Genomic DNA, 25,677 nt, shown 5'->3' with positions numbered 1-25,677 from the left:
TCAAAGTGGCCACACGTGTCTAGCAAGCTGGTGCTCTTTGGTGGTGGAGGAGGGAAAATATCCACAAAGGCCCAAACACTCTTTTAAAATATTTGTTTATTCTCACCCACTGTACATAAATCTGAAGAAAAGTTGTGTATTATTTTACTACAGCAGTTCTCACAGTGAAATTCCAGGACTAATCAGCTTTCATTCAGGGTAAAGCTGAAGTCAGAAAATAGGCAAAAACAATTTCAAAGTATACTTCTTTACTTAACTCAAATAACTATAGTTTATTAAGGATTCTAAATAAAAGAGATTCACTTTGATTAACCTTTAGTTCTGACTTAGATATCTGTGGAAACAAATTAACCTTTTTATGTTGATAGATTTGAGCTGGGCATCAGTGATATTTTGCGCAGTTTTCACCTCTCGCTATGAACACTTGCTGTCAGCTGCACACAGTGATAAGCTGGTTTAATGTTGTGACTGACTTTTGTAATACCATGGCCATAAAGGCTGCCACAAGCACAGTCAAAAGTTTCACAAGGTGTGCAAACAAATTGACAAAATGACATGTATTTTTTTTTTTTTTTTTTTTTTTTTTTTTTTGGGCCTGTCCCGTTTGGCTCTTTTGCCATCAGAATTGTTGTCTAAAGGCAAAGAAAGATGCCCAACGGATTTACTTTACCAAACTGACCATCCCAGCCTTGCCGTAATGGTCCATTTGATTCACCTTTTATTGTTTATTTTATTTTCACTTACTGAATACGGGACAGACTTGACTGGGGGAAAGAAGGGGAGAAAGAAAGAGGGGAAGAGAAACAGCTGAGAAGAGGGACGGGGGAGAAGGGCAAAAGACAAAAACCAACAGAACGGGCAGAGAAAAAAAATGCATATATCAATCACCTGGATCACCTGCTGAGAAAGAAAAAAGAAAGCAAGCAGAAGAGAACAAGAGTAATAGAATAAACAACATCACAATGATATATGGGAATATGACAGTAAATACTAAATGTTAAACATTATTGTGCAGCACATAAGATCAACAGAACACAGTGTGCTTTGAGGTAGGAGCCAAAAAGGGTGTAGTTTGTGGGTGTGATCACCCGTGTGTACACCTGTGAGCATGGACGCGCTTGTTTTTGTTTTTTAAAAGGTTCCTTCATGTAATAATCTGCTAGAGGGTGTGGGGGGGCCACAGCCCCGTCCTCCAGGGCGTGAAGCAGGTGTGGAGGAGATCAAAACTCCAGACATCCAGAGGCCCCCAGAACACAAGAGACCAAGGAAGACCAACAGAGGGGCAGCTGCGCCACTGTCCCGGAAAGAGCTGAGGAGAGTCCCAGATGAGGGCTCACTCAGCAGCCGCGGAGCAGAAGCCAGGGGGGGTTGCAGTGACGCGCCCGTGAGCTCCGCCGGCAGCCAGCTGTGCCTGAGTGACCGAGCCCCAGGCCAAGAGGCCGGGGGCACCCCACCTCCGAAGTGGCCCGAGCGAGCCCCAGGCTCCAGGCCCCGATAAGCGGCCGCCAAGGAGTGAGCCGGTGTGTACCTGGACGCCCATCCCCGGACACAAAGAACCACCAACGCACCGATGTCTGAGGGGGTCCGCCACTGGCAGGGGAAGTGGTGGTAGGGGGAGATAGGCCTCCAAACCTTGGACATGTAGATGCAGGGTTTGTGTTCTTTGTTCCCCTTCAAATCTTAGTGTAACAGATGCATGCCAGAACCGACCACATATTCACACTTTCGAACACTTTATTTGCTGTCTCTTGTAACGTGCGGTGGAGATGAAGTGACAAGTGTCAATGCAGTTTATTTCCAAATCATTAAGCCCATTCCCATATCCGGATCTGGCCCACACATGGGCCAGCACAAGGCCAGTTGCAGACACACTGGTGGTCCTGTCCTGGCGCATGTGTGGATTACCTCTGGCAAACCTGATCTGGGCCACCAAAGGGCCATCATTCTTTGCGGTATGTGGGCCATGTGTAAGTTTTGTGCAGCCACAGGGCCAGTTGCAGACACACTGCTGGCCCTGTGCTGGCCCAGAACAGTTTCAGCTCTGGCCCCAGATGTCAGCCTAATGTGTACCTTAATCAAGCCATGTAATAACAACATGTGCATAATAGTGCAAACGTAACATGACAAAACTCTGTTCAGACAGTGAATTAACTTATTCTTATATAGGGCTTTTGTACTCTCCCATATTACTCAATATGCTCTATACAACATTCAGCCAATTTCTCTACACTGAATGCCCCCTAACTACATTCATACACATTCACACTTGACATGGTGGAATCAGGGATTGAACCACTAACCTTCCGATCCATAGGTGACCTGCTCTACCTCCTGAGACACAGCCCCCCAGTGGTAAACATGAGTAAGCCCTCACTAGGTTTTCGATAAAGTGTACACACACAAACCTGTCAAACCTGCATTTGAAACGTTGGTTACCATAGCAGTATAGTGTTGCAACATGGCATTTGGGTCTTCTAACTAAAGTAGGAAAATGGGAACCTAAAAAGTCCCACATCTGGTTGACATACACCCTGCCATGACACCAGTCAGTCAGAAGTGCCAGCTTGATACCAGATCCGGGCCAGACCTGCTTGCTATGTGGGCTACTGTTGCCATAATTTGCCCCAAATCATGGATCATCCCATGAATGCATTTTTCTGTTTGTGTGTGTGATTTTGTGTACCTTTCTCTTTGCAGTGCTTCAGATACCTTCTCAATTTTCCCAATTAATAAAGCAGTCATTTTTTTTCCAGTCAATGTCATTTGGCAAAATCTATGTATTTATTTCATATTTCATATCAAATTATGATATTGGTACATTATATTTTTATAGACTGATTTGTTGCATCTTTTTTCATATTAGACCACTTTTCCTGAAGATGGCAGGTAAGAACATTTAATCTAAATGTGTAATTTTGTCTGTCCTTTAAGGATATTTAGGGAAAACCTTTAATTTCATTTTATCTCAACTGAAAATGAAACTAGATCTCTTTAACGTTATATCAAATAACGTTTCTTTTTTTTTTCAGATAACGAGGCTGGGGGTAAGAAAATGGATTGGCTGGACAGTAGAGAGACTAATATGCTACAATAACTGTATTTTGTACGTAAGACTAAGGTCCAGATGGACGAAAAAATGTATGATGATTTTTAATTATTTTTCTGTCAAAAAGTTATAAGAGCAATATGAAAAATATGGGATTCAATTTATGGGATTTCTGTTAAATCAGAATATTTGATCAGAAACATATGCCTAAAACTCATGGCCAGTGTTGTCTATGATGCACTAATGCATTATATTACTAGTACTGTACTGTATATCACTTGAAAATGTTACAGCTGAAGAATAATTTAATTACTTATTTACAGTTGGGGAAGTGTAGTAATAAGACATTGGTGTATTATTGTTGTACCAGCATAATATCTACACGATGTACTCAAAGATAAAAATAAAAATAAAAATTTAAGCTTTAAAATAAACTATATGTACAACATAGTGGAACAAAGAACCATAACATTGAAATACTGAAAGCATCCAACATTTTAAATGTACTTAAGTAAGAGTAATCCTCCTCCTCATTGCAGCCCAAGCAGTCCAGTTAACACGTAAAGAGCTTGTGGGACCTGGACTACTGGGGTGTGCCAAAATGTGAATCGGTCCGGTAATGCTTTTGCTGCTGGTACCTTCGCGGGAGCTGACGCATTTGCAGATGGATTGGACAAAGCAGGAGCGTATGCTGCTGCAGGACTGGGCTGCGCACGTGCTGAATGGAGCGTTTTTGATGCCGAAGTCAAAGGGCCTAATGCCAGTGTAGGAGCAGGAGCTTCTCTGTCACCTGTGAGTGCCAAACCCTTCGCCAGAGCAGAATTAGCCAGTGCTTCAGCCTCTGCTGGTCCAGTGAAAGCTAAACTCGGTCTGGCAGTAGACACAGGACTTGGGATCAGTCCCTCTGGAGTTGAGGTGCTGGGAACTGGCTTGTCTGTAGGTTCTGGTAAAATTAGTGTTTCTCTCTTTGGCTCTGGGTTTGAAGTCAGTTTCTGGTAGATTGTACAAAATACAGATTTTCTAAACTATATTCTGCCCTTCATTACAATATTGAAGCCACTTTTTTAGCATTTAATATCTGTCATGTGCATAAAATGTTCTAACATTTCAAATCATCTGTTAGAAATGTTTTTATGTAGTTTACGTTAATCTTTTTTAATGTTTTATTTTATTGAGTGTGCATGATCAGATTTATTGATATGAGATGAGTGAGGTTTTTTTTACTGTTTTTTTATTTGTTTATTTTTATTGGTGTAATGATTGGTTCATTGTTGTAACAAACTACTCAGCTGCCTTTCTGCTATCCTGTCTGATTTCAGTTTACTTTATATGTAATGTGAGTCAGTATATGTCAGTGTAGAGAATAAATGACTATTCAAGCCCATCTTCCATTACTGTTGGTTCTTGTTGTGGTGGAAAACGATTCTGGAATTTACCATAGTTTTCTGATTATATAAGACAATTATAAGATTATAAGGCGCATTAAACGAAACAAAACAGTCAAGTAAGTCAAACTTTATTCAACTCAGTCACAATAACGTTCAACATTGTTTAGTTGTAACACATAAATTACAGAACAATACACTTTCAGTTCATTCCTCTTTCACAATTCCATCAAATTCTTCATCTTCAGTGTCTGAGTTTAACAGTTGGGCGTTTTTTGGCATCAAGTATGCCCAGATCCCTCTCATCACTATCTGAGTCAGTCTTGTTCTTGTTACTTAGCTGTTCAGTAATGATTCTAGCCTTTTGGAAAACAAGGACGACACTTGAGGCTGATACCTTAGCGCAGTCATCCATGATCCATTGGCAGATAGTGGTGTAACTCACCCGCTTCATAAGCATGTCTCTTAACAGGTGCCATTTTGGGGTCCTTATACACACATCATAATATTATGTTGAAGCACAGTACATATTACTCCGTGAGGCTCCTGACTACAGTAGCCATAATGCTCCAACAATCCATCAAGCAGTGTGGTTTCTTAGCTTACCAAAGTCATACTAAAACATTTTGACAGATTTTAAGGATTTTAAGTGCACCTTATCTCTGAAAAATACAGTAGCCTACTAAACAAAATAGCGGAAAACAGTAACCAGTAAGACATGAAATCCAATCAACATGTCATCTACTGTAAAGATATCTGAAGAAAGTAAAAAACAAAAAAATGGAAATACACTCGGCATTCACACCTACAGGCAATTTAGAGTTTTCAATTAACCCCTATCCCTACTAAATGCATGTCTTTGGGAGGAAGCCAGAGGACTCACACAAACACAGGGAGAACATGCAAATTCCACACAGAAAGACCCGAGCCTGATGGTGGAATTGAACACAGAACCTCTTTGCTGTAAAGTAGCAGTGCTAACCACCACACCACAATGCAACAGCATTTGCAGCACATTAACTTTATATTTAAACCAGGTAATTTATTTTTGTTTTATTAATTTTGTATTAATACCACGTGGAAAGCATGTGATATACTGCAGCTTTATTTCTGACAATGAAAATGATCCCAAAACATTTTGCCAGCCCAGTAAATTCATACCCAGATAGAAAAAAAGCACAGTGGCCATGTATTGGCCTCTTCACAGCCTGGACCTCAAGCTTGCCGATAAGATAATTCAGACAATGTTGAAAAATCAAGGTGGATATACCAAATATTGACTTTCACTCTTGGCAGAAGTGTACTGATTCAGTTTTTGCCTTATATACTGTATTTTCATGCATGTTTACGCAAGTTTCAATAAATCACTTCACCTATGTCACATTTTCCTGGAAAATCCAAGTGAACCAAAATGTGTCACTACAAACCATGTGAGAATATTCAGTCTTCTTACTGGTAAGATAAGTCTGGGCCATGAGCAAAAAAGTAAATACAAGAAGAAGGTACTGTGTTCTGGACTATCAGAAAAGATAGAGAATTTACATTCTTTGAGTTGGCCCATACCAAGCACATCAGGTGCGAAAACACCCTTAAAATATTTAAATACATTAATATACAGTGATATAATTTGTTATCTTATTTATCTAAATGTATTAGTAGCAATAGTCTTTGTTTTAGGCAAGGTGATCCACTTTGTTACCACTTTTGATTTGTTCTGTTTTTTTAGCTGAAGAAAACACAGTAATTGTAATTTCATACCCAGAGAAATTTACTTTCACTTTTCATGTATGAGTTTGTGTGTGTTTTGGGGGATTACCTCTAAAACCACCTAACGGTTCTTTATGGCTTTTGTTTGTTTTCGTTTTCACTTTTTCTTTCTGTTTACTTTGTGTTTTACTTGGCTTCAAGAATATCCAGTGCTTTATGGTACCTTAATCAAGTTTATAGAAATCACATAGCGTGGTGTAGTATACTAATACAGCTACAGTCACAGAGGTTTACTTCACATTGACTGAATTGTTGCATGAATAATGAATATCCCAGAATAAAAAAGCTTACTTTAAATGTTACTTTAAAATGCCTGTAGAACATTAATGAATCAATCGTTTTGTCTGGGTTCAATATTTAACTGGATATATAATTTCCTACACCAGTTTAACCAGCTTTTGACATTTTCTTTCAGAGTAAAATACCTGAAAATGGAAGGTAAGCAAACATAATCTAAAAGAGTAATTCTCAATCTGGCAGTCTAATTTTTTAAAGCTATATTGACTGATAGTTTAACTATATGTCTCTCATTTTTTATATACTGTATATAAAGCATTTTATGTTTTTGCTGAAATATAATTTAGGGACAGATTTGCTAAACCAGGCAATATAATGTGTGACCACAATAGCACCGATAGGTTTGGTTATTTTTGCAAATGATTTATAAAAGTTGTGATGTTTTCAGGTCATATATGTGTACGTTAAATACAGGCCTACGGTGGCAATCAGGCAAATAATGGACACAGGCTTAAGTAATTGACAGGCTCCAATGTAGGACTTTAAACTGTGCAACAATATACAAAGACAACTTCAATGGATAAAACGACCTAGAAATGTCTGACTGAAAAAAAGTTTATTTCTCTCCTGGCAGTGGTGATGTTAACTGTCCACCACAATGTTTTTGCTTAGTTACAAAAATAAAGTTGCTAGTGACCCAGGATGTTATAAAGCACATTCCAGGCTCCTTCTATGCCAAAAATGATTTAGCTAGATGGCTGACATGTACAGTTAGGTCCATAAATATTTGGACAGAGACAACTTTTCTGTGCATTACCACAATTAATTTTAAATGAAACAACTCAGATGAAGTTAAAGTGCAGACTTTCAGCTTTAATTCAGTGGGTTGAATAAAAAGATTGCTTAAAAATTAGAGGAACTAAAGCATTTTTAACACACTCCCCTCATTTCAGGGAAGTAAAAGTAATTGGACAAATTAAATAACTGAAAATATAGTGTTCATTTAGAATACTTGCTTGAAATCCCTTTGCTGCAATGACAGCCTGAAGTCTTGAGCTCACGGAAATCACCACATGCTGGGTTTCCCCCTTTTTCATGTTGTGGCAGGTCTTTACTGCAGCAGCTTTCAGTTACTGTTTTTTTTAACAGGCCTCGTTAAACGGCTCGCTTTTTGTTAACATTCAAGTTTTGTTCCCTGTTCCTTGGAGTCTGTGTTTTGGGTCCTTTTCTTCAATCCTACAGTCTGCCTCTGCCAGACTGTGACAGAACGTCCTGACCACGCTTTTATGGTAACCCTCTATAACTCTTCCTTACTTTGCTTCCTTTCCTGTGAAGGTGGGGGTTAGCTGTTTTCCTGCACCATGCCATAGTTCTTCATACATATTCTAACAGTACTTTCTATTTGTGCTCTACGCCCTAGAAACTGCCATATCATAATATTGCGAGCAATCACAAACTATAGCCTCCTTAAATAATGTACAGGGTGGGCCATTTATATGGACACACCGTAATAACATGGGAATGGTTGGTGATATTAAAGTCCTGTCAGAAGAAATGCCAGCACAGGCATCCAGTATCCATAGTTTCAGGTGCTGCACCTCTCATATCTTCACACCATAGACAATTGCCTTCAGATGACCCCAAAGATAAAAGTCTAAGGGGGTCAGATCAGGAGACCTTGGGGGCCATTCAACTGGCCCACGACGACCAATCCACTTTCCAGGAAACTGTTCATCTAGGAATACTCGGACCTGGCACCCATAATGTGGTGGTGCACCATCTTGCTGGAAAAACTCAGGGAACGTGCCAGCTTCAGTGCATAAAGAGGGAAACACATCATCATGTAGCAATTTCAAATATCCAGTGGCCTTGAAGTTTCCGTTGATGAAGAATGGACCCACTATCATTGTACCCCATATACCACACCAAACCATCACTTTTGTTGTTCCAACAGTCTTGGAGGGATCCATCCAATGTGGGTTAGTGTCAGACCAATAGCGGTGGTTTTGTTTGTTAACGTCACCATTCACATAAAGGTTTGCCTCATCACTGAACAAAATCTTCTGCGTGAACTGAGGGTCCTGTTCCGAATTTTTGTTTGACCCATTCTGCAAATTCTGTGCGCCGATCTGGGTCATCCTCGTTGAGATGCTGCAGTAGCTGGAGTTTGTAAGGGTGCCATTTGTGAGTAGCTAATATCTGCCGAAGGGATGTTCGACTAATGCCACTCTCCAGTGACATGCGGCGAGTTCTACGCTGTGGGCTCTTGCTGAATGAAGCTAGGACAGCCACTGATGTTTCTTCATTAGTGACAGTTTTCTTGCGTCCACATTTTGGCAAATCCAACACTGAACCAATTTACTTTCCCTGGAACAGTCTCTCACTGTCGTTCTCTAAACCTAAAAGAGAATTATGGATTTGATCAACTGGTCTCTGAGTGCTATTGACACCCTTTTCTCAACGAGAAGTCGGGGCTCGGGAGAGCCTGAGTGCCCTGGAGGGACTTTCCCTGCCGGTTACACGATGGACGGGTGGCAGAACTGGAGGACCGTGTGCCTGGCGGGACTGTCGATCGAGGACGCTGAAGATATCTACCTATTCGGAACCATGATAACAGGGTTCATGCTGATCGGCGTTGGCTTAGCCCTGGTTTATCAGAGAAATAAGAAAGCGGAACCGGCTGTTCAAACCCCCACAAGGCTGCCCGCTGGATTCGAAGCGACGGGACGAGGTGCGACCTCTCACAACGAACGTAATATGGTCAACACCTTGGAGACGCTTACAGCTGCTGTGAAGGCTCAAAACAACACCATTGAGCGTATGAGGGGAAACATCAGAGAGAGGCCTGCTCAAAATGAGACCCTTGAGCGACAGTTGGAAAACATCGCGGAACGGATCACTGTAGTTGTGAGGTCTCAGAATCAAAAGACTGACAACACCACGGAACAGAAGTTTGATACCATCATGGGGAGGCTCACAGCTCTTCAACGGGAGATCGAGAGACCAGCCTCGGAGTGCTAGAATTCGAGCTGCTCACAAAGGAGAAATCAACAATATTCAACATTTGGACACCACGGCCCCAGCTGCAGGCCCAAGGCTGGAGCCCACCAAAACAACTCCCTGATAACGACTGTGTGATGACTATTCTTCCCGCCCCATGAAGGACACCTGGATTGGCTGGAGGACTGTTTACTTAGCCTGATAGGCCGAAGGACACTGTCTCAGCTAAACTATGGACACGCACACACACACACTTACACTGATAAGCACTCACTCATCCCCCTCCCTTTCCAACGCCTTCGATGCTTGTGCCCTACCGGGGATGATAGCAGTCAACTGGACCAGCACAGATGCTGCAGGACCGGATGCGCTGTCTACGCCGGCTCTCTCTTACCCTTTACCCGCCCTGTTGCTTGTCTCGTGTTTCTATGCTGTATTGATAGTCATGTGCTTTTGTGCTGAGGTGTTTTTTCTTTTATCAAACTGTTCTCCCACTAGGAGCTCAGTCTGAGTGGAGTTTTTTTTTCTCCTCCTCTTACCTCATGTAGTGTATTTTCGTTGTTTTTTTCCTATCAGCCTACCTTCTGACATGTCTGCCCAATGTGATGTTTGTGTAAAGTTGGTCAGAAGGTTCCTTTGTGAGTGCGCATGCGCCATTAGCGTGCTGCCTGCTGTAACCCCTAATTTCCCTCGGGATGAATAAAGTATTCTGATTCTGATTCTGATTCTGAACCAGTTTCACGAAAATTAGCAAGCAGTTTGCTAACTGTAGCATGGGAGATGGGTGGTCTCGTAGGGTGTCTTGCATTGAAATCTGCTGCAATGACCCGGTTACTGCGTTTACCAGATATCAACACAATTTCAATCCGCTCCTCACGTGTTAACCTCTTCGACATGTCAATGGCTGTGAACAAAGAGAAACTTGTAAATAACTCATGAAAGAATAAAGTTACGTTGAAACCAAACACACCATTGTTTTTCTTGTGACATTACCAATAAGTTTGATGTGTCACATGGCCCTCTTCCTATTGAAAAACAAAAACAAAAATTGGATCCAAGATGGCCGACTTCTAAATGGCCACCATGGTCATCACCCATCTTGAGGAGTTTGCCCCCTCACATATACTAATGTGCCACAAACAGGACTTTAATATCGCCAACCATTCCCATTTTATTACGGTGTATCCATATAAATGGCCCACCCTGTATATTAAGGAATTACTTTTTTTTTTTTTTAAATAAACGTCGATTCTTGTCTGCTGTGCAGATATCTAAAAACAATCAAGTTATTTGAACTTGAAGCCAAACAGCAACACTGTAAAATCTAGAGCAGATTTTCGTTACTTGAATATTCTCACTTTGACAACTTTAGCTTATCGTACAGTACAGATATCTGGGGTGGTTTTGATCCCTCCCTGTTCATATTTCCTGCCTTCACAGTGCAAGCTGGAACAAGTGCTCCCCCACAATAACAGTCTATGCCGCTTTTAGTTTAACTTCTGCATTTTAACAGAATCTTGTGAGTCACTTGTAACCCCCCCCCCCCCCTCCCAAGGCCTCCACCCTCCTGCTCTGCTATTTATTCCTCTCACCCTCAGTGCTTAGAGCAAAGGCGTGCAAACATTTCCTGTAACCCAAGCGACATTATTCAAGTAAGTAATCATCGGATTATTATCTGATTCTTACATTCTACAGTCCATATCAAATGTTGTAGTATATATTAAGCTATGATATTTTAATTGACCTGTTCTTGCAAGTTATTGTTTTAATGAGAAAACTTAACCCTTTCTCACAGATGATGACACATAATCTATTATCAGTGTGTAACTGATAATTTTCTATATTAATTTTTTACAGCAGCTCTCCCAGTTTTCTTAACAATAACTGACCAAAAGATGCCTCGCAGGCAAACTTTTTTTTTTCCAGGCTTTTCCAAGAAACAGATTAACTTATTAACTTACTCGTACTTTGTTCTGAAAAACAAATCAAAACAATAAAAAAAAAAAATACTGCATGTTTAAGCACCTTTGTGTTTAAATGTTTATATATTCAAGTATTTCAGAAGTAACTTTTTTCTTTCCAGGACATATCCAAACAAGAAGCAGCTCAACAGCAGCAAATATGGGAGGTAGGTTTCACCCACAGGCTTCTAACATAATTTTAAGGGTGTAATTTAACCAAAGTTACTAATTTCTCCCAACAATGAAAAAGTACGTGTGATGCAGTGTTGCCAAATTAGCGACTTTTCCGCTATGTTTAGTCAGTTTCCAGACCCCCTGAGATCATTTGCAAGTCCCAAGCCCGAGTAAAGGAGGAGAGTTGGAATTCAAAGATTGAGAGGGGAAAAAACCCAATAATTGCTAAAAGAAATTTAATTTGTAGTTCTAAATATATTCTAAATACATTTAGGGTGCTTTTTACTGACTTTATGTCTCTTCCACGATGTTATTTCTCTTTCCTACAGCGTGGGTTACAATTACATAAGCATGACCAATTATGCAAATTAGGCGATTATGTCATGTAGCGACTTTTAGGACAGCCAATAGCGATTTCCCTTACTGAGGAATTGGCAACACTGGTGTGATGGTTTGTAATAAAACTGTGACAGATGTCTAGCAGGAAAAACTTGAAGTAAAACATAAAATACGATAATGTGGGTTTGTAGAGTACTCTGCTTTCTTCTTGAATGGAGTGCACTTACTGTCAGCTGCACACAGTGATAAGTTATTTTGAGTTAATCAAGATTGATGTGATTTAGACAAAACATGTCTACATAACATTTTTTTTCTCTTTCAAATGCAGATGCTGGTAAGTTTTGTGTGTGTCAAAATACATGTGCATGCGCTATTTTTCATGTTACATTAAGTTCTGTATTATATTTTCTTATATGTGTTAAAAGAATTGAATGTAGAAATTAAAAGTACTTCATATGTGTTATATTATTTTATAATTTTGAGTATGAAAACAGAATACAGTGAAAATAACGAATTTTGCATATCACTCCTATAAAATTTATGACCCCCTTACAACAACATCAATATTTTCATGTAATGGATGGATTTGTCGTTCATATTTGTGAGGTTTAACACCTTTGCATTAACAACAATGTTTTAGTCCATCATTTAGCATAATTCTTGTTTTAGTACCCCCTTTTTTTTTTTTTAATCCCATTTCTATAATATTGTAGGAATATCCACTGCTATAACATTGTCTTCTATGTATCTCGGTTTACATTTCTTCTTACTTACAGCCCATGCAGGTGGAGCACTTGAGATGATCGATACCTTTGATCGGCCTGGCAGAGCTTTTACTGAGGAAACCTTTGCTCGGGCTGGAACATTTGCAGATGCGTTTGAGGACAAACCAGGGAAGCGTCTTCCCAAAGCCGGAGTGTATGCTGAAGCGGGAGTGGGGCACGCCCGTGCTGAATGGAGTGTTTTTGACGCAGAGGCCAAAGGACCCAATGCCAGCGCAGGAGCTGAAGCCTCTGTGGCCTCTGGTGCCCAAGCCTTTGCCAGAGCAGAAATAGCCAGTGCTTCAGCCTCTGCTGGTCCAGTCAAAGCTACAGTTGGTCTGAGATTAGACACAGGAGTGGGAGTTAGTCCCACAGGTGTCGAAGTCAAGGTGCTGGGAACGGGTATCTCCCTTGGTCACAAAATGGGCATTTCTCTGTTTGGCACTGGTTTTGAATTCAATCTGTGGTAAACTGTGCCCAGTACAGATCTTTCTAAACCGTGCAGTGCCTTGTATTAAAACAACAAGCCCTCGAATCTGCATATAATTAATAAATTGTCATGACATCTCCAATCACTCCTGAAAGATTTTTCTTAATATGTGTTGTCGCTGGTGATAAAAACATTAAAATTGATAAATGATATTGTGTGTGTTTATTTTTATTGCTTTCAGATTTAATATTCTCATATGAGCACAAAGTTTTACCACTTCGCTTATTTTATCATCTTACTTTATCACTTTATGACACAGAGATTAAAGAACACACACCATCCCGCAGGTGGTGACAAGGAAAAGGAAAATTCATTGTAGCTTATTAGAGTTGGATGTCTCGAGACTGGTCTTGGTTGCAACACGTAGCAACTAAACTTTCCACACTGTGTCACGCTGAATATGATATAAAACTTTAACCTATAATAACACAAAACTCCAGACACTGAAACGGGTCACTCAGCAATCACTGGGCCCATAAATCGATTTATTCCTACCTACAAAACTAAATTCAGAAAAATAGCAAAATGTTATCTGAACTTTTTGATTTCTCTTTAACGTGCAGGGCTCGAAAGGATGCCTTCACTTCCTCAACTAAGAATAAACTACTTTGAGAATTCGGTATGACGCTTGTTCTATTTTTCTTAATATGACCTCAATATCATAAAACACTCAATAAAAGCACTGAAGAGAATGTGAAATCTGGTGAGTCATGAATAGGGATGGGTACCGGTGTCGTTCTGACATAAACGGTAGTAACCAGACCGAAAAGCAGCGCACATTTCGGTGCTTTATTTCGGTGCTTTTTTTTCCCTGAGCTGTCGTTTTACGTTTCCGAGGATAGTAGGCGGGCCCAGGTACGTACGTTCTTTTAGAGCAGAGCTACAGATTAAAAATGCCCAAGGCGAAGCGGTCAAAAGTCTGGCTGTACTTCACAGCAAAATATGCAAACTCAGCAGCCTGCAACAAGTGCTTTAAGCTGATACTGTGATACTGTCAAAGGAGGTAACACCTCAAATCCGATGAAACACCTGGCGACGCATAGCGTTTTTTTTAAAAGCCCAGAAATGCGCCGTATTTGATAGCTTGCTGCGAGACCTCACACCGAGCACATCTACTGCGGGTGGGTTGCCTGTTATGCAACATCCCCCAAAAACACGAAGAGGAGCGTCCTGGCCCCTAGCCCTGCCAGTGTAGCAGAAATGATGACGGATGATGATGCAGCAGCAGCCGTTCTTCTCTGCGTGAGTAGCTTAATGTTGTTCGTGTGTAATTTACGTTGAGTAGGCTAACCACGTTATTACATTAATGCATGTAAGGTGAACTAGCAAACATCATCATAGCTACATGCGTCTGTCTTCTTGTTTGATGGCAGATACTCCCTTCACCCTGGGCAAAAAGGCTAAAATGACCAAAGAAAAAGTGGAACACAGCTAAACATGAGAGGTTTAGGACAAAGTTTGTGTTTTTTTCCATTGTTTAAGCACTGCTTCCAGCCAAGAGTGATACCATATATGCCCCATAGCTGCAGAAAAGGCTAACATTGTTATCTTTTTACAAAAACCAGCTGAACATGAGAGGTTTTTGGAACAATTTTGTGTTCTCCATTCTTTAAGCACCGGTTTGAGCACCGTTTGAGCACCGGCACCGTTTCAAAAGTACCGATTTGGCACCGGTATCGGATAAAACCTAAACGATACCCATCCCTAGTCATGAAGCTGCAGAAAATCCAAAAAAAGCACTCAACAAAAAAAGGACTGGGAAAAAAATCATCAATTAAGTCTAATGTGGCTATGAATTTTCTTTATATAGTGAGGAACTTTGTTTCTTTCTTTCTTGTCTTCTGTATCACCACAATACTGTGATAACATACAATGTCTCCCAGAGGCTCCAGGAAACTGCAGCTCTAAACTGATGTTGGCATTTGTTCATTCAGAGTAAAACACCTGAGGATGGAATAATGGCAAAAACTGTTTATTGATCCCTCTCTTTCAAGCAAAAGCTAAATAAATTCTCATCTACTGTGCAGATATCTAAAAACAAACAACTTATTTCAACTTGGTTTTGCTTTCTGTTTCAGGCTGGAGGCTTGTGACTCAAAGTGAAACTAAAAGCCTTCTAACTGCCACTAGCTCCCATATTAAATTATGACACTCTTTTTCCTGCAGTTTGTCTTAATTTGTTTGTTTTTTTTTACATCTGGAAGCAAACCAGTGAACCTTTGGTGTCAGAATCGGCTGGTACAGACTTAAAACCTGTTTTTTGGTTTGTTTTCTCTTTAGAAGTTACATAGTTTTTAGGTTTTGATACATTCAAGTGCAGATTTGATGGAAGAATTTAGGGGTGGGCGATATAAACAATATACGATAGAAACTATATAAATTTGGCCAACGATAGAGATGACTATATCGCTCTATCGCGATAGCGCATGTTGATGATGTCATCAGGCTGCGCCTGTTTTGGTCGAAAGCATCGCAGCGGCTACAACCATTATCATCTGCAAATTATGCCGGGCGACAGTCATAGCAAAGAGATGAAGCACTTTTGAAATATGGGGAAAGCCAAAAACTGCGCTTCCTCCACTTCTGTAACATTGATTCATTAATGTTGAATTCTCTCGCAGCTGCTCTATTCCCATGTTGTTGCAGTATATTAGTAACTAACCTCGTATTGCGGATGAATAATCTCAGTTGTTCTCCTGACTGAAGTTTGGCCCGTGTATAGCATCCTGCTATGCGATTGCATTTGTCCCTGACCACCAGAATCCCTCACGTTCACTTTTATCGAGTCGAAAAAAAAGTTGGCGTTCATCCTCCAGCTTCACTGCTAATGTTATGCTAACATAGCTGTGTCGCTAGCAATCACGTAGCACATTATATACCAGGTAGTCCAACTTCAGTAACCCTGCAAACGCCACTGCTGTTTAGTTTTCTGTCTTCATTTATGTTGGAAGTGGTAGCAGAGCTGTACATTTGAATTAGTTTCAAATATCGTGATATATCTCTCAGTCAGAACACGGTATGAAATGTTTAGGTGTAAACTAGCGAGCTAACTTCCTGTTAACTTCTAACTCCATTAAATTTCATAAATTCTGTTTTCATGGATGCCTGGATGTTAAACTTAATTGTTACACCCGGTAAAGCAGCAATGCTGATGATTTGATTAAAGATGAAAGAATTTAGACCGTTTTTAACTCTCGGTGTTCGTTTGACTTTGGGACTTGAAGGGGACGGAGTTTTGGACCCAGATTACTCCGCGAAGCTCCTCACTATGGCAGCCGTAATGCTCTGACAATCCATCAAGCAGTGCGGCTTACCAAAGTTGTACTAAAATGTTTTTTAACAGATTTCTGCACGCCAAAATCGGTTCGAGGTCAGTAAGCACAACCAGAATTCATACATAAGGCACACTCTCGATTTTTGAGAAAATTAAAAGATTTTAAGTGTGCCTTATCGTGTAGAAAATACGTTATACAGAAGAAAATAATATATCGTGATATATATCGTTGCCGCACATGCTTCAAATTATATCGCGATATGAATTTTAGGCCATATCGCCCAGCCCTAGAAGAACTTTCAGTTTCCATGTAGCACTACAGTTAAGTGATGTTCAAGAACTGAAGACAAACAGGAACACTGTAAAATCTCGAGCAGATTTGTATTACTTGAATATACTCAATTTAACAACTTTACCTGTATCATACAGTACAGATATCTGGGGTGGTAGAAGTTGAACTTTTAAACCCTCAAGTACTGTTTATATATATCCTGCCTTCACAGTGCAGCCTGGAACAAACTAACAGTCTATGCCACTGTTAGTTTCACTTTTGCATTCTGTTTAAAAGAATCTTGTGAGTCACTTGTAAACCCCCCCAAGGCCTCCACCCTCCTGGTCTGCTATTTATTCCTCTGTCCCTCAGTGCTTGCAGCAAAGGCGTGCAAACATTTCCTGTAACCCAAGAAACATTATTCGGGTAAGTAGTCATGGGATAATAATCTGATTATCTGAGTCTTACATTCTACAGTCCATATCAAATGGTGTAGTATATATTAATATATGATATTTTAATTGACTTGTTCTTACCAGTTATTGTTTCAATGAGTAAACTTAAAACTTATTCACGGATGATGACAAACCATCTTTTATTTGTGTGTAACTGATGTTTTTCTATATTAATTCTTTACAACAGTTCTCCCAGTTTTTTAAACAATAACTGACCAATAACAATGAAGAAAGTACTGGATGTTTAAGCGCTTTATAGTGTTTAAATGTTTATATGTGCAAGTATTTCAAAAGTGACTTTTTTTTCCAGGACATATCGAAAAAAGAAGCAGCTCAGGCTGGGAGAAAGAAAGTGGAAACAAAGGCACAATAACAGAAAATATGGAAGGTAGGTTTCACCTGTGTGTGTGTGTGTGTGTGTGTGTGTGTGTGTGTGTGTGTGTGTGTGTGTGTGTGTGTGTGTGTGTGTGTGTGTGTGTGTGTGTGTGTGTGTGAGAGAGAGAGAGAATACAATATTGATACTTATTGATAGAAAAACAATATTGATATTTTCATGTGATAGGACATATTTGCCTTTCATATTTGTGAGGTTTAACACCTTTGCATTAACAACAGTGTTTGTTAGTCCATCATTAGCATAATTCTTGTTTTAGTACATTTTTAAATCCCATTTCTATAATATTGTAGGAATATCCACTGCTATAACATTGTCTTCTATGTATCTCGGTTTACATTTCTCCTTACTTACAGCCCATGCAGGTGGAGCACTTGAGATGATCGATACCTTTGATCGGCCTGGCAGAGCTTTTACTGAGGAAACCTTTGCTCGGGCTGGAACATTTGCAGATGCGTTTGAGGACAAACCAGGGAAGCGTCTTCCCAAAGCCGGAGCGTATGCTGAAGCGGGAGTGGGGCACGCCCGTGCTGAATGGAGCGTTTTTGATGCAGAGGCCAAAGGACCCAATGCCAGCGCAGGAGCTGAAGCCTCTGTGGCCTCTGGTGCCCAAGCCTTTGCCAGAGCAGAAATAGCCAGTGCTTCAGCCTCTGCTGGTCCAGTCAAAGCTACAGTTGGTCTGGGATTAGACACAGGAGTGGGAGTTAGTCCCACAGGTTTCGAAGCCAAGGTGCTGGGAACGGGTATCTCCTTTGGTCGCAAAATGGGCATTTCTCTGTTTGGCACTGGTTTTGAATTCAATCTGTGGTAAACTGTGCCCAGTACAGATCTTTCTAAACCGTGCAGTGCCTTGTATTAAAACAACAAGCCCTCAAATATCCAGTCACCCTGAGAGACTTTTCTTAATATGCTGACAAAAACATTAAAGTTTAACACTATTAGTGCCACCAGAGCAGACACCAGGTTTGTTCTAGAGATTTCACTCAATCTTTAACACACAGGAAACACAGGTCATCCCTCCAATCTTTATGTATGTATTAGGGGTGCAACAATACTTGTATCGATATTGAACCGTTCGATACAGTGCTTTCAGTTCGGTACGCATATGTATGAACAATACAAAATTTTTAATTTATCAACTTTCCTTCTGACGATGCTGTCTGTGTTGAGCGCTCAGTGGATCTGCGCTCGACAGTGCAGCCTAGGCGGAGTAGTCGAACACAGATTCACTATGCGCAGGGCAAGCTAGCGAGACAGAAGTTAAGCTCTCTTTGCAACATGGCAAATTGGACCTCCCCCACCCTCATTCAGATCTGGCGTTTGGAACTATTTTGGTTTTCATGTGACGTATGACCCTAAAGGTAAGCGCGTCATGGACAAAAGTAAAACAGTATGTTGGATGTGCCACGCAATGCTCAATTACATGGGTGGGAACTAGTGCGTTAGCGCAGTTTGCTCGTTAACGTGTTGGCCGTCCAGCCCCTCGCCCGGGCGATCCGCGGTAGCTTGTTAACGGAGATTTGCCGTGTTGTGGCGTTAACGTCATTTCAGATTAACGCTAACAGCACTAGTGGGAACACAATGAATATGACTGCACATTTACGCCGACATCATCCTAGTGCAAAGACAAGTGGAAGCAGACAAAAACAACAAGCACGCATGCTACAAACTTTACCCGAGTCATTTAGAGAGCCGTTAGCACAGGATTCTCCTTATGATATGTTTAATATGCTGCTGAGAATATAGCCCAGAAGAAGCGTATAGTATAGCTTTTATTTTGGAAAGTGACATTTTTCTGTAATAAACTCTGTTCCAAAGATGAGTGATTCCTCAATCAGATAATTTATTTTTTTATTACTTTGTTGTTTCAGCAACATTAAATTTAAAAACTGTACTTTTGAGTTAAAATATATATTTATAATTTTAATAAATGACAAATTAAAAAGGCATGAACATTTTTTTTTTGTATCGAAAAAATATCAAACCGTGACACCAAAGTATCGAACCGAACCGTGAATTTTGTGTATCGTTGCACCCCTAGTATGTACGTGTACATACATACATACGCATGTGACACCAAGCTGCATGTCAGGTAAACATCCCGGGGAGATTGTAATAATTATAATAATAATTACAGTAAATGGACAGGCGTGCACTGAGATTTTAGACTTTTCTCTTTCCATGGATGAAAAGTAGATTTATTAAGAAGTATATTTGTCTAGACGATAAAGGATCTTAACACAGAGCAAAGAATGCTCATGTTTTTCTTCCGAACCGACATAATGACTCAGTGATGTGTCCCACAAACAGACTGGATGTCAAGACAAATAAAAATTTATAATAGAAATTGAAGGGGGAAAAAAGTTCATGGCAATGCAAAATCTCTGTCGGTTTCTATTTAAGAAAGCTGGAAGTAACTTTATTGAGAATATTATTTTCTGATTAGAGAGGTTTGAGAGTTTTGCTGAGGATTTTTTTCCCTTGTACTTGTTCTGGAAAACCAATGTGCCAGTAATTAAAATAATTTATCCTCCAGCTTTCACGAGGCTGGAAAGTTCATGTACTAAAGCAAAAATAAGATTTGTGTTATATATTTGTTTTGGTTTTTTGCTACAGATTAAAAAGGAGAACATCAATCACGTGAGGTTAATTTCCATCATTTTTAACCACTTTCACTCACAGATTAGTCAAACTTGTGATGTTTATTGTACCATAGTCAGTTTTTACATTCCCATAAAATTTTGATAAAACAGTCAGTGATTCCTGACAGACATATTTACAGTGTGCAGATTTTTACAATGTAAATACAGCCACAAAGACAAACATACAAGACTTGTTCTATGAACTCAGCAGCCTGTTCTCACACTGTAGATGCTGTCAGATGCACAATGTTACGTATGATTCATAGCAAGAGTCAGACCCATTCAGGACCACCTGGCGTCACATTTAAAGGCACTCGGGCACTTTTTTTCTCTGCGTATGGATTTCTGTGTATTTTAGCTCCAAACCTACACGAGTAGCTAGAAGTTATCAGTGAGTGAACACAAAATTTAAAATGGAAAATGCTACCATACGAGAAACAAACCGCAGCCCTCCTGCTTTCTCAAACTCCTCACATCAAACTACATCTTTCATGTATCTTTGTGTCGCCAGCAGATTCTGATAAAACACTGAGCTGAGAACGGCTCAGGGCTGCATGCGAATGGCTCCGTCCAGTCTAATGACCTCCCCGTTGATCATGGGATTCTCAACCAGGCATGTGACCAGGTGAGCAAACTCAGCGGGGTCACCCAGGCGCGAGGGGAAGGGCACCTGGCGCGCGAGGAATGAGCGCACCTTCTCTGGAAGACCGGCGAGAAGAGGAGTGGAGAAGAGCCCTGAAGGAAAAAACAGTTTTGTTGATTTTTGTGTCAATTTTTGATAAAATAATCAGAAAATCTAATTTCTCCACATAGTTTTCGGTTTAGTCTAAGTTAACTATAACGGGCTAAGTAGGAACACTAACCGGGTGCTATGGTGATGACTCTGATGCCCACGGGTGCCAGGTCTCGTGCGATGGGAAGAGTCATCCCAACGATGCCGCCTTTAGAAGCGGAGTAAGCCGCTTGTCCAACCTGAAGAATAAATAAATACAAAATCACTCATTTATTTTATCACTCACTTAAGAAATACTATATATAGTATTTTTTTTAACCTTACCTGTCCATCGAAAGCTGCCACGCTGGCAGTGTTAATGATGCAGCCTCGGTGTCCGTCTGCGTCGGGTTCGTTCTTCCCCATCTCGCCCGCAGCGAGGCGAATCACATTAAAAGATCCTGCAATGTTCACCTGCAGGTTAAATAAAATAAATAAATAAAAGCCACATGTGATTCTCTGATTACTTCTTCTTCTGTCCGTCTGATCATCTGTCCGGCCGTCTTACATTGATGACACGCTGGAAGTCCTCCAGGCTGTGAGGGAGGTCCTTCTTAAAGTTATAGGTTTTCACAGCCACAGCAATGCCAGCGCAGTTAACCGCCAAGTCCAACTTCCCAAACTTCTCTTTGGCCAGGGAAACAGCTGACCGCACCTCTGCCTCTGATGTCACCTGGAAAACGACGAGGACAAGAAGCCCTTTTGCTCACATCAAATTATAAAGCATTCCAGCCAATAACAACCCCAGTAGAAGAACTCGAAATGCACCAAAGATTCTTTATATTCCCTGTTTGCAGGAAAATAGAGGACAAATAAGAATAATTATGGCCAAAATATACAACATGAATGCACTGGGGCTCAGCATCTACTGTGTGAGCGCCATCTACTGAGCTGACAGGGTATTACATTTCCAGTGGCACATGCAGAATCTACACGATGGTGAGAATTTCACATCCAAACGCTGAACAGACAAAGATTGTATCCACGTGATGGCTATAAAGGAGCTGTTGTAATTTTGCCTTTGTGTCAATGCTGGTGTGAACCTCGTTCATGCTGTTTTGATCCCTTTCCGAAGGTTTTCACTTTCTTTCAACAAATCTCAGAAATCTGTTTGGTTTTGATGCTCAAATTATTTTTCCACAACTCACCCCACTATATATTTATCTGTCTGTCAATCAATCTAGTGGTCTCTGGCTCAGGTTTTAGCTGCCTTTATGTCAAAATGTATGCCACATTCTTTTTTATGGGGTCCGAATGGCGTCCTCGATGGTTCTAGGTTGAAGTTGTTGCACTTTTTTTTTCTTCTTATTAATCCCACACACCCCAAAAATCCACTAAAATAAACCCTTTTTAGGAAAAGTCACGAAATATGAGATGATTGTGTTTTAATTCAACAGAGTTACTTGATTTTTTTAAATGCCAGGATGTCAAAATGACCGCTTTTGTGGTTCTAGTGCTAAAGGACAATCAGTATTCATTTCACACATGGCTTAAGAAGCATTTTGGTCCATTTTGTTCTATTCGATTCATGTAAACTCTATGCCCCGCACAGCTCACACAGATAGGAGTGTTTACAAATGTGACTTTCTCTGTTAATGTTTCCAAAATATGCAGTCTCGCGTCGGTTGAATTTTGGACTCACATCTGCAGGAGCAAAGGCACAGCGGTTTCCCAGACTGGCTGCCACAGCCTGTCCGTCAGAGGAGGGCAGGTCCACGATCACAGCAGACGCTCCACTCTGCACCAGACGCTCCACAGTGGCCCGCCCCAAACCGGAGGCACCGCCTGTTACCAGGCCGACCATACCCTGCTCAAAACACACGTAAAGAGGGACGCCCACCGGGACAAGAGGAGGGGGCAGAAGAAAAGGGGAAAGAAAGTCGCAGGTCAATAAGAAAGACGAGTGAAAGGACAGATCAGAACATCACTGGGTTCCTTTCAAAAAGACACTGCATGTTTTATCTGTTCAACGTTAATTCCTCAGTAATGGATTATATTAGGTACACTTCATGAAATTGTGATGGGATTTGTTTTTGGTTAGTCAAACATATTTGATGTTAAAGCTGCTTCATTGAATTTAAAATACTTTTAAAATCTTGTCCAGTGTCTTTAAGGTGATTACCAATGAATCCTATTCAATATCTCTCTGCTGTGGTTTTCAATTAGGGCTGCCACGATTAGTCGACTAGTCACGATTATGTCGACTATTAAAATCGTCGACGACTAATTTAATAGTCGACGCATCGTTTGAAGCTTTGTAAGATCACAAAGGACGCAGGAATGAGTAGTAGGATTTAAGAGTGTAATAACGGACTGAAACAGAAGATGGCAGCACTGCATGTACAAGGATGCCAGCTGCCGTTAAACCCCGAAGAAGAAGCTGTGTCCCAGAATTCATAGCGCAGCCCAGCGCAGTTGTCAACAATGGCGGCAGCTAGTTAGTTTTAACTTTACTCTTATTATTCTTTCTGGGTCACAAAATAAACCTTTAACATATTTTCAGGCGAGAATGTAGCTGTGTAAACCTCAAATATCTGCTCAGTTTATCAAGACACCACATATTTTCAAAAGCGCTCCGACGTTTTCGGAGACGTCTGTTACCCACTAGCTCGTTAGCTAGGCGGGGGCAAGGCTAACTAGAGCCGTGAGAACACCGGACTCCCGGCAAATCGTTTTCAAACCCACCGCCGTCTTTCGCTAGTCAGGTTAAACATATATATAAGTCACTTAGATAACTTAAAAATGTTATTGTTTGGCTTTCTTTAGTACTTTATTTGTTTCTGAGTAAATCGGTTTGGCTGAGATTAAAGTTATAGTTTTTGCACAGCTAAAACTGTCAAGCAGACAGCTGATTATCAGAAGTGTGAGACGCTGGAGAATATACTCCGGTGTCCTGTTATATTTTAGAAAGCAAGGAGTTTATTAAACTTCACCGAAACAATCTGCAAATTTCATTAAAAATTAATAAACTACCATCTTGTCTTTATTTTTAGTTAGCACAAACACTTCAAGCTGTAAGCTAATGATAGTTATATAAGACCAGATGCTGCTGGTGCAATAAGCTGTACGCTGTACGTCCAATGGATGATGATCTGATTAGTCGACTAATCGCAAAAATAATCGGTGACTAGTCGACTATCAAAATAATCGTTTGTGGCAGCCCTATTTTCAATGATTGAAATTCAATAGTAATCAGATCAATACTCCAATAAAGGCCTTTCAGAAATAGTATAATACTGCAACATCCACACTGCATTGAAAGAAAGCTTTAATTCGAAATAATTGCATGCCACAATTTCCCTAAAAATACTGTTGGAGTGGAAAAAACTGCTAGTTGAATGAACTAGACAAACTTTGGCACCATTTCTTCGTAACACTGCACCTTGAACTTTGACCTTCCCGCCGTATGTGTAAGCTGCTGCTGTGGAATGAGGAGCATTTTAACCCAAAACATCATCTTTACCGACATCTAAGCAAATGGCATTGTTACTTAAATTTAACAAAACGGCGACTGAAAACATGTTAAAGGAATGAAACCTTTATGGCAGAAACATTGAATATAAAGTAGCCAGTTGCCATAAAGAACATAAACAACATACATAACTTCTGACTGTCTGATCACAGACATTTCATAGGAAATTTAGCTGTCATTCAAATGTTTTAATTAAAGAAAAAAGAGACATGAATTAAGGTCTTTGCTGCAATAATATGAACTACATTCCTTCCATTGTATAGGAGGCATATGAACCATTATTCTACATGTAAACGTCTAGATCGTGTCTTTATATGGGAGATGCAGTCAGTGTTTTCTCAGCGTTTGCTGGGATCAGTCATTCAGTCTACATCAGGAGACCCATTACATCATAATGCCACAGGTTTCCCTGCATATGAACATTTTGTCACCCACCAAAGAGGCTTTTGTTTCCCCCATGAAAGAAAATCACAGGATGTTTAACCAGGGTTTTATACACTCCAGCATAACATAAGACTGTTTGTATCAAATATCCGGAGATTATAAGAAACTTCCCAGGCTTCCGTGATGTAAGGTGACACAGACTCATTGTGCTTTTGTTGGCAGACAGTCTCCAGAGACCAGACTTGAGCCTGAAAAAACCTGATGCGTAAAATACTGGGGGAAAAAAAAAATTTAAACACCTTCTTCTAAATGATCTTATTTGTTATTTGTCTTATTTGTTTTTGCAAAGTTAACAAAAAAAGGGGGCTAAGCAGCACACATGCGCGCACCTTCATTTACTCTTCAGATTCATCTCAGTGACCGGTTTTTATTAACTGAAATATAAATACAGCATTATTAATTTAATTAATTAATTTAAGCTGCCATGTTTAAAAGCCCTCGTGTGTCCTGTGTCCATCTAACTGACAGCCGGAGGTCAGCCGGGAGGGCTGAAGGGGGAGCTATCAGCATGTTTGCTAACCTGCAAGTATGCTAGCCGAGCACTCAAACTTATGGACTACAAAGAGAGCGTGCACGCCGAAAGAACCAGAAAAACTCGCACAAATCGAAACCGAAGCAGGGTGAAAGTCTAGCGTCATATTTCCTCAGAGGAAAAGAAAACGGCGAGGCAGCGCGGAGGTGTTTCATGTTTATTCTGCTGCTCACCTTCACACACCGAATGTTCGCCATCGTAGATCCGACTCGGCTGACGTCATACCAAAGATCGTGTGTGTACGAGAGAGGCTGTGATGGA

General features: G+C 40.5%; 2 protein-coding genes across 2 annotated transcripts; one reads left to right on the top strand and one right to left on the bottom strand.

Annotated features, from left to right (window-relative positions):
- Nucleotides 1-14,010: 14,010 nt before the first annotated feature.
- LOC308407713 (uncharacterized protein) lies at nt 14,011-20,110 on the top strand. Its single transcript, XM_080899544.1, has 4 exons — nt 14,011-14,402; nt 17,078-17,131; nt 17,471-17,548; nt 17,911-20,110. Exons 3-4 carry the CDS (start codon nt 17,542-17,544, stop codon nt 18,363-18,365), a joined length of 462 nt encoding a protein of 153 aa, XP_080755670.1. The 5' UTR covers nt 14,011-14,402; nt 17,078-17,131; nt 17,471-17,541; the 3' UTR covers nt 18,366-20,110.
- Nucleotides 20,111-20,237: 127 nt separating this feature from the next.
- Nucleotides 20,238-25,677, bottom strand: hsd17b10 (hydroxysteroid (17-beta) dehydrogenase 10). Its single transcript, XM_080899543.1, has 6 exons — nt 25,590-25,677; nt 22,611-22,775; nt 21,477-21,641; nt 21,254-21,382; nt 21,060-21,168; nt 20,238-20,931 (listed from the first exon to the last, which is right to left on the bottom strand). Exons 1-6 carry the CDS (start codon nt 25,611-25,613, stop codon nt 20,741-20,743), a joined length of 783 nt encoding a protein of 260 aa, XP_080755669.1. The 5' UTR covers nt 25,614-25,677; the 3' UTR covers nt 20,238-20,740.

Source organism: Rhamphochromis sp. 'chilingali' (assembly GCF_963969265.1).
Source record: "Rhamphochromis sp. 'chilingali' genome assembly, chromosome: 12".
In the NCBI taxonomy this organism is placed as follows: Eukaryota; Metazoa; Chordata; class Actinopteri; order Cichliformes; family Cichlidae; genus Rhamphochromis; species Rhamphochromis sp. 'chilingali'.
The sequence above is the reverse complement of the archived record's forward strand: the minus strand, read 5'-3'. Positions and strand labels throughout refer to the sequence as shown.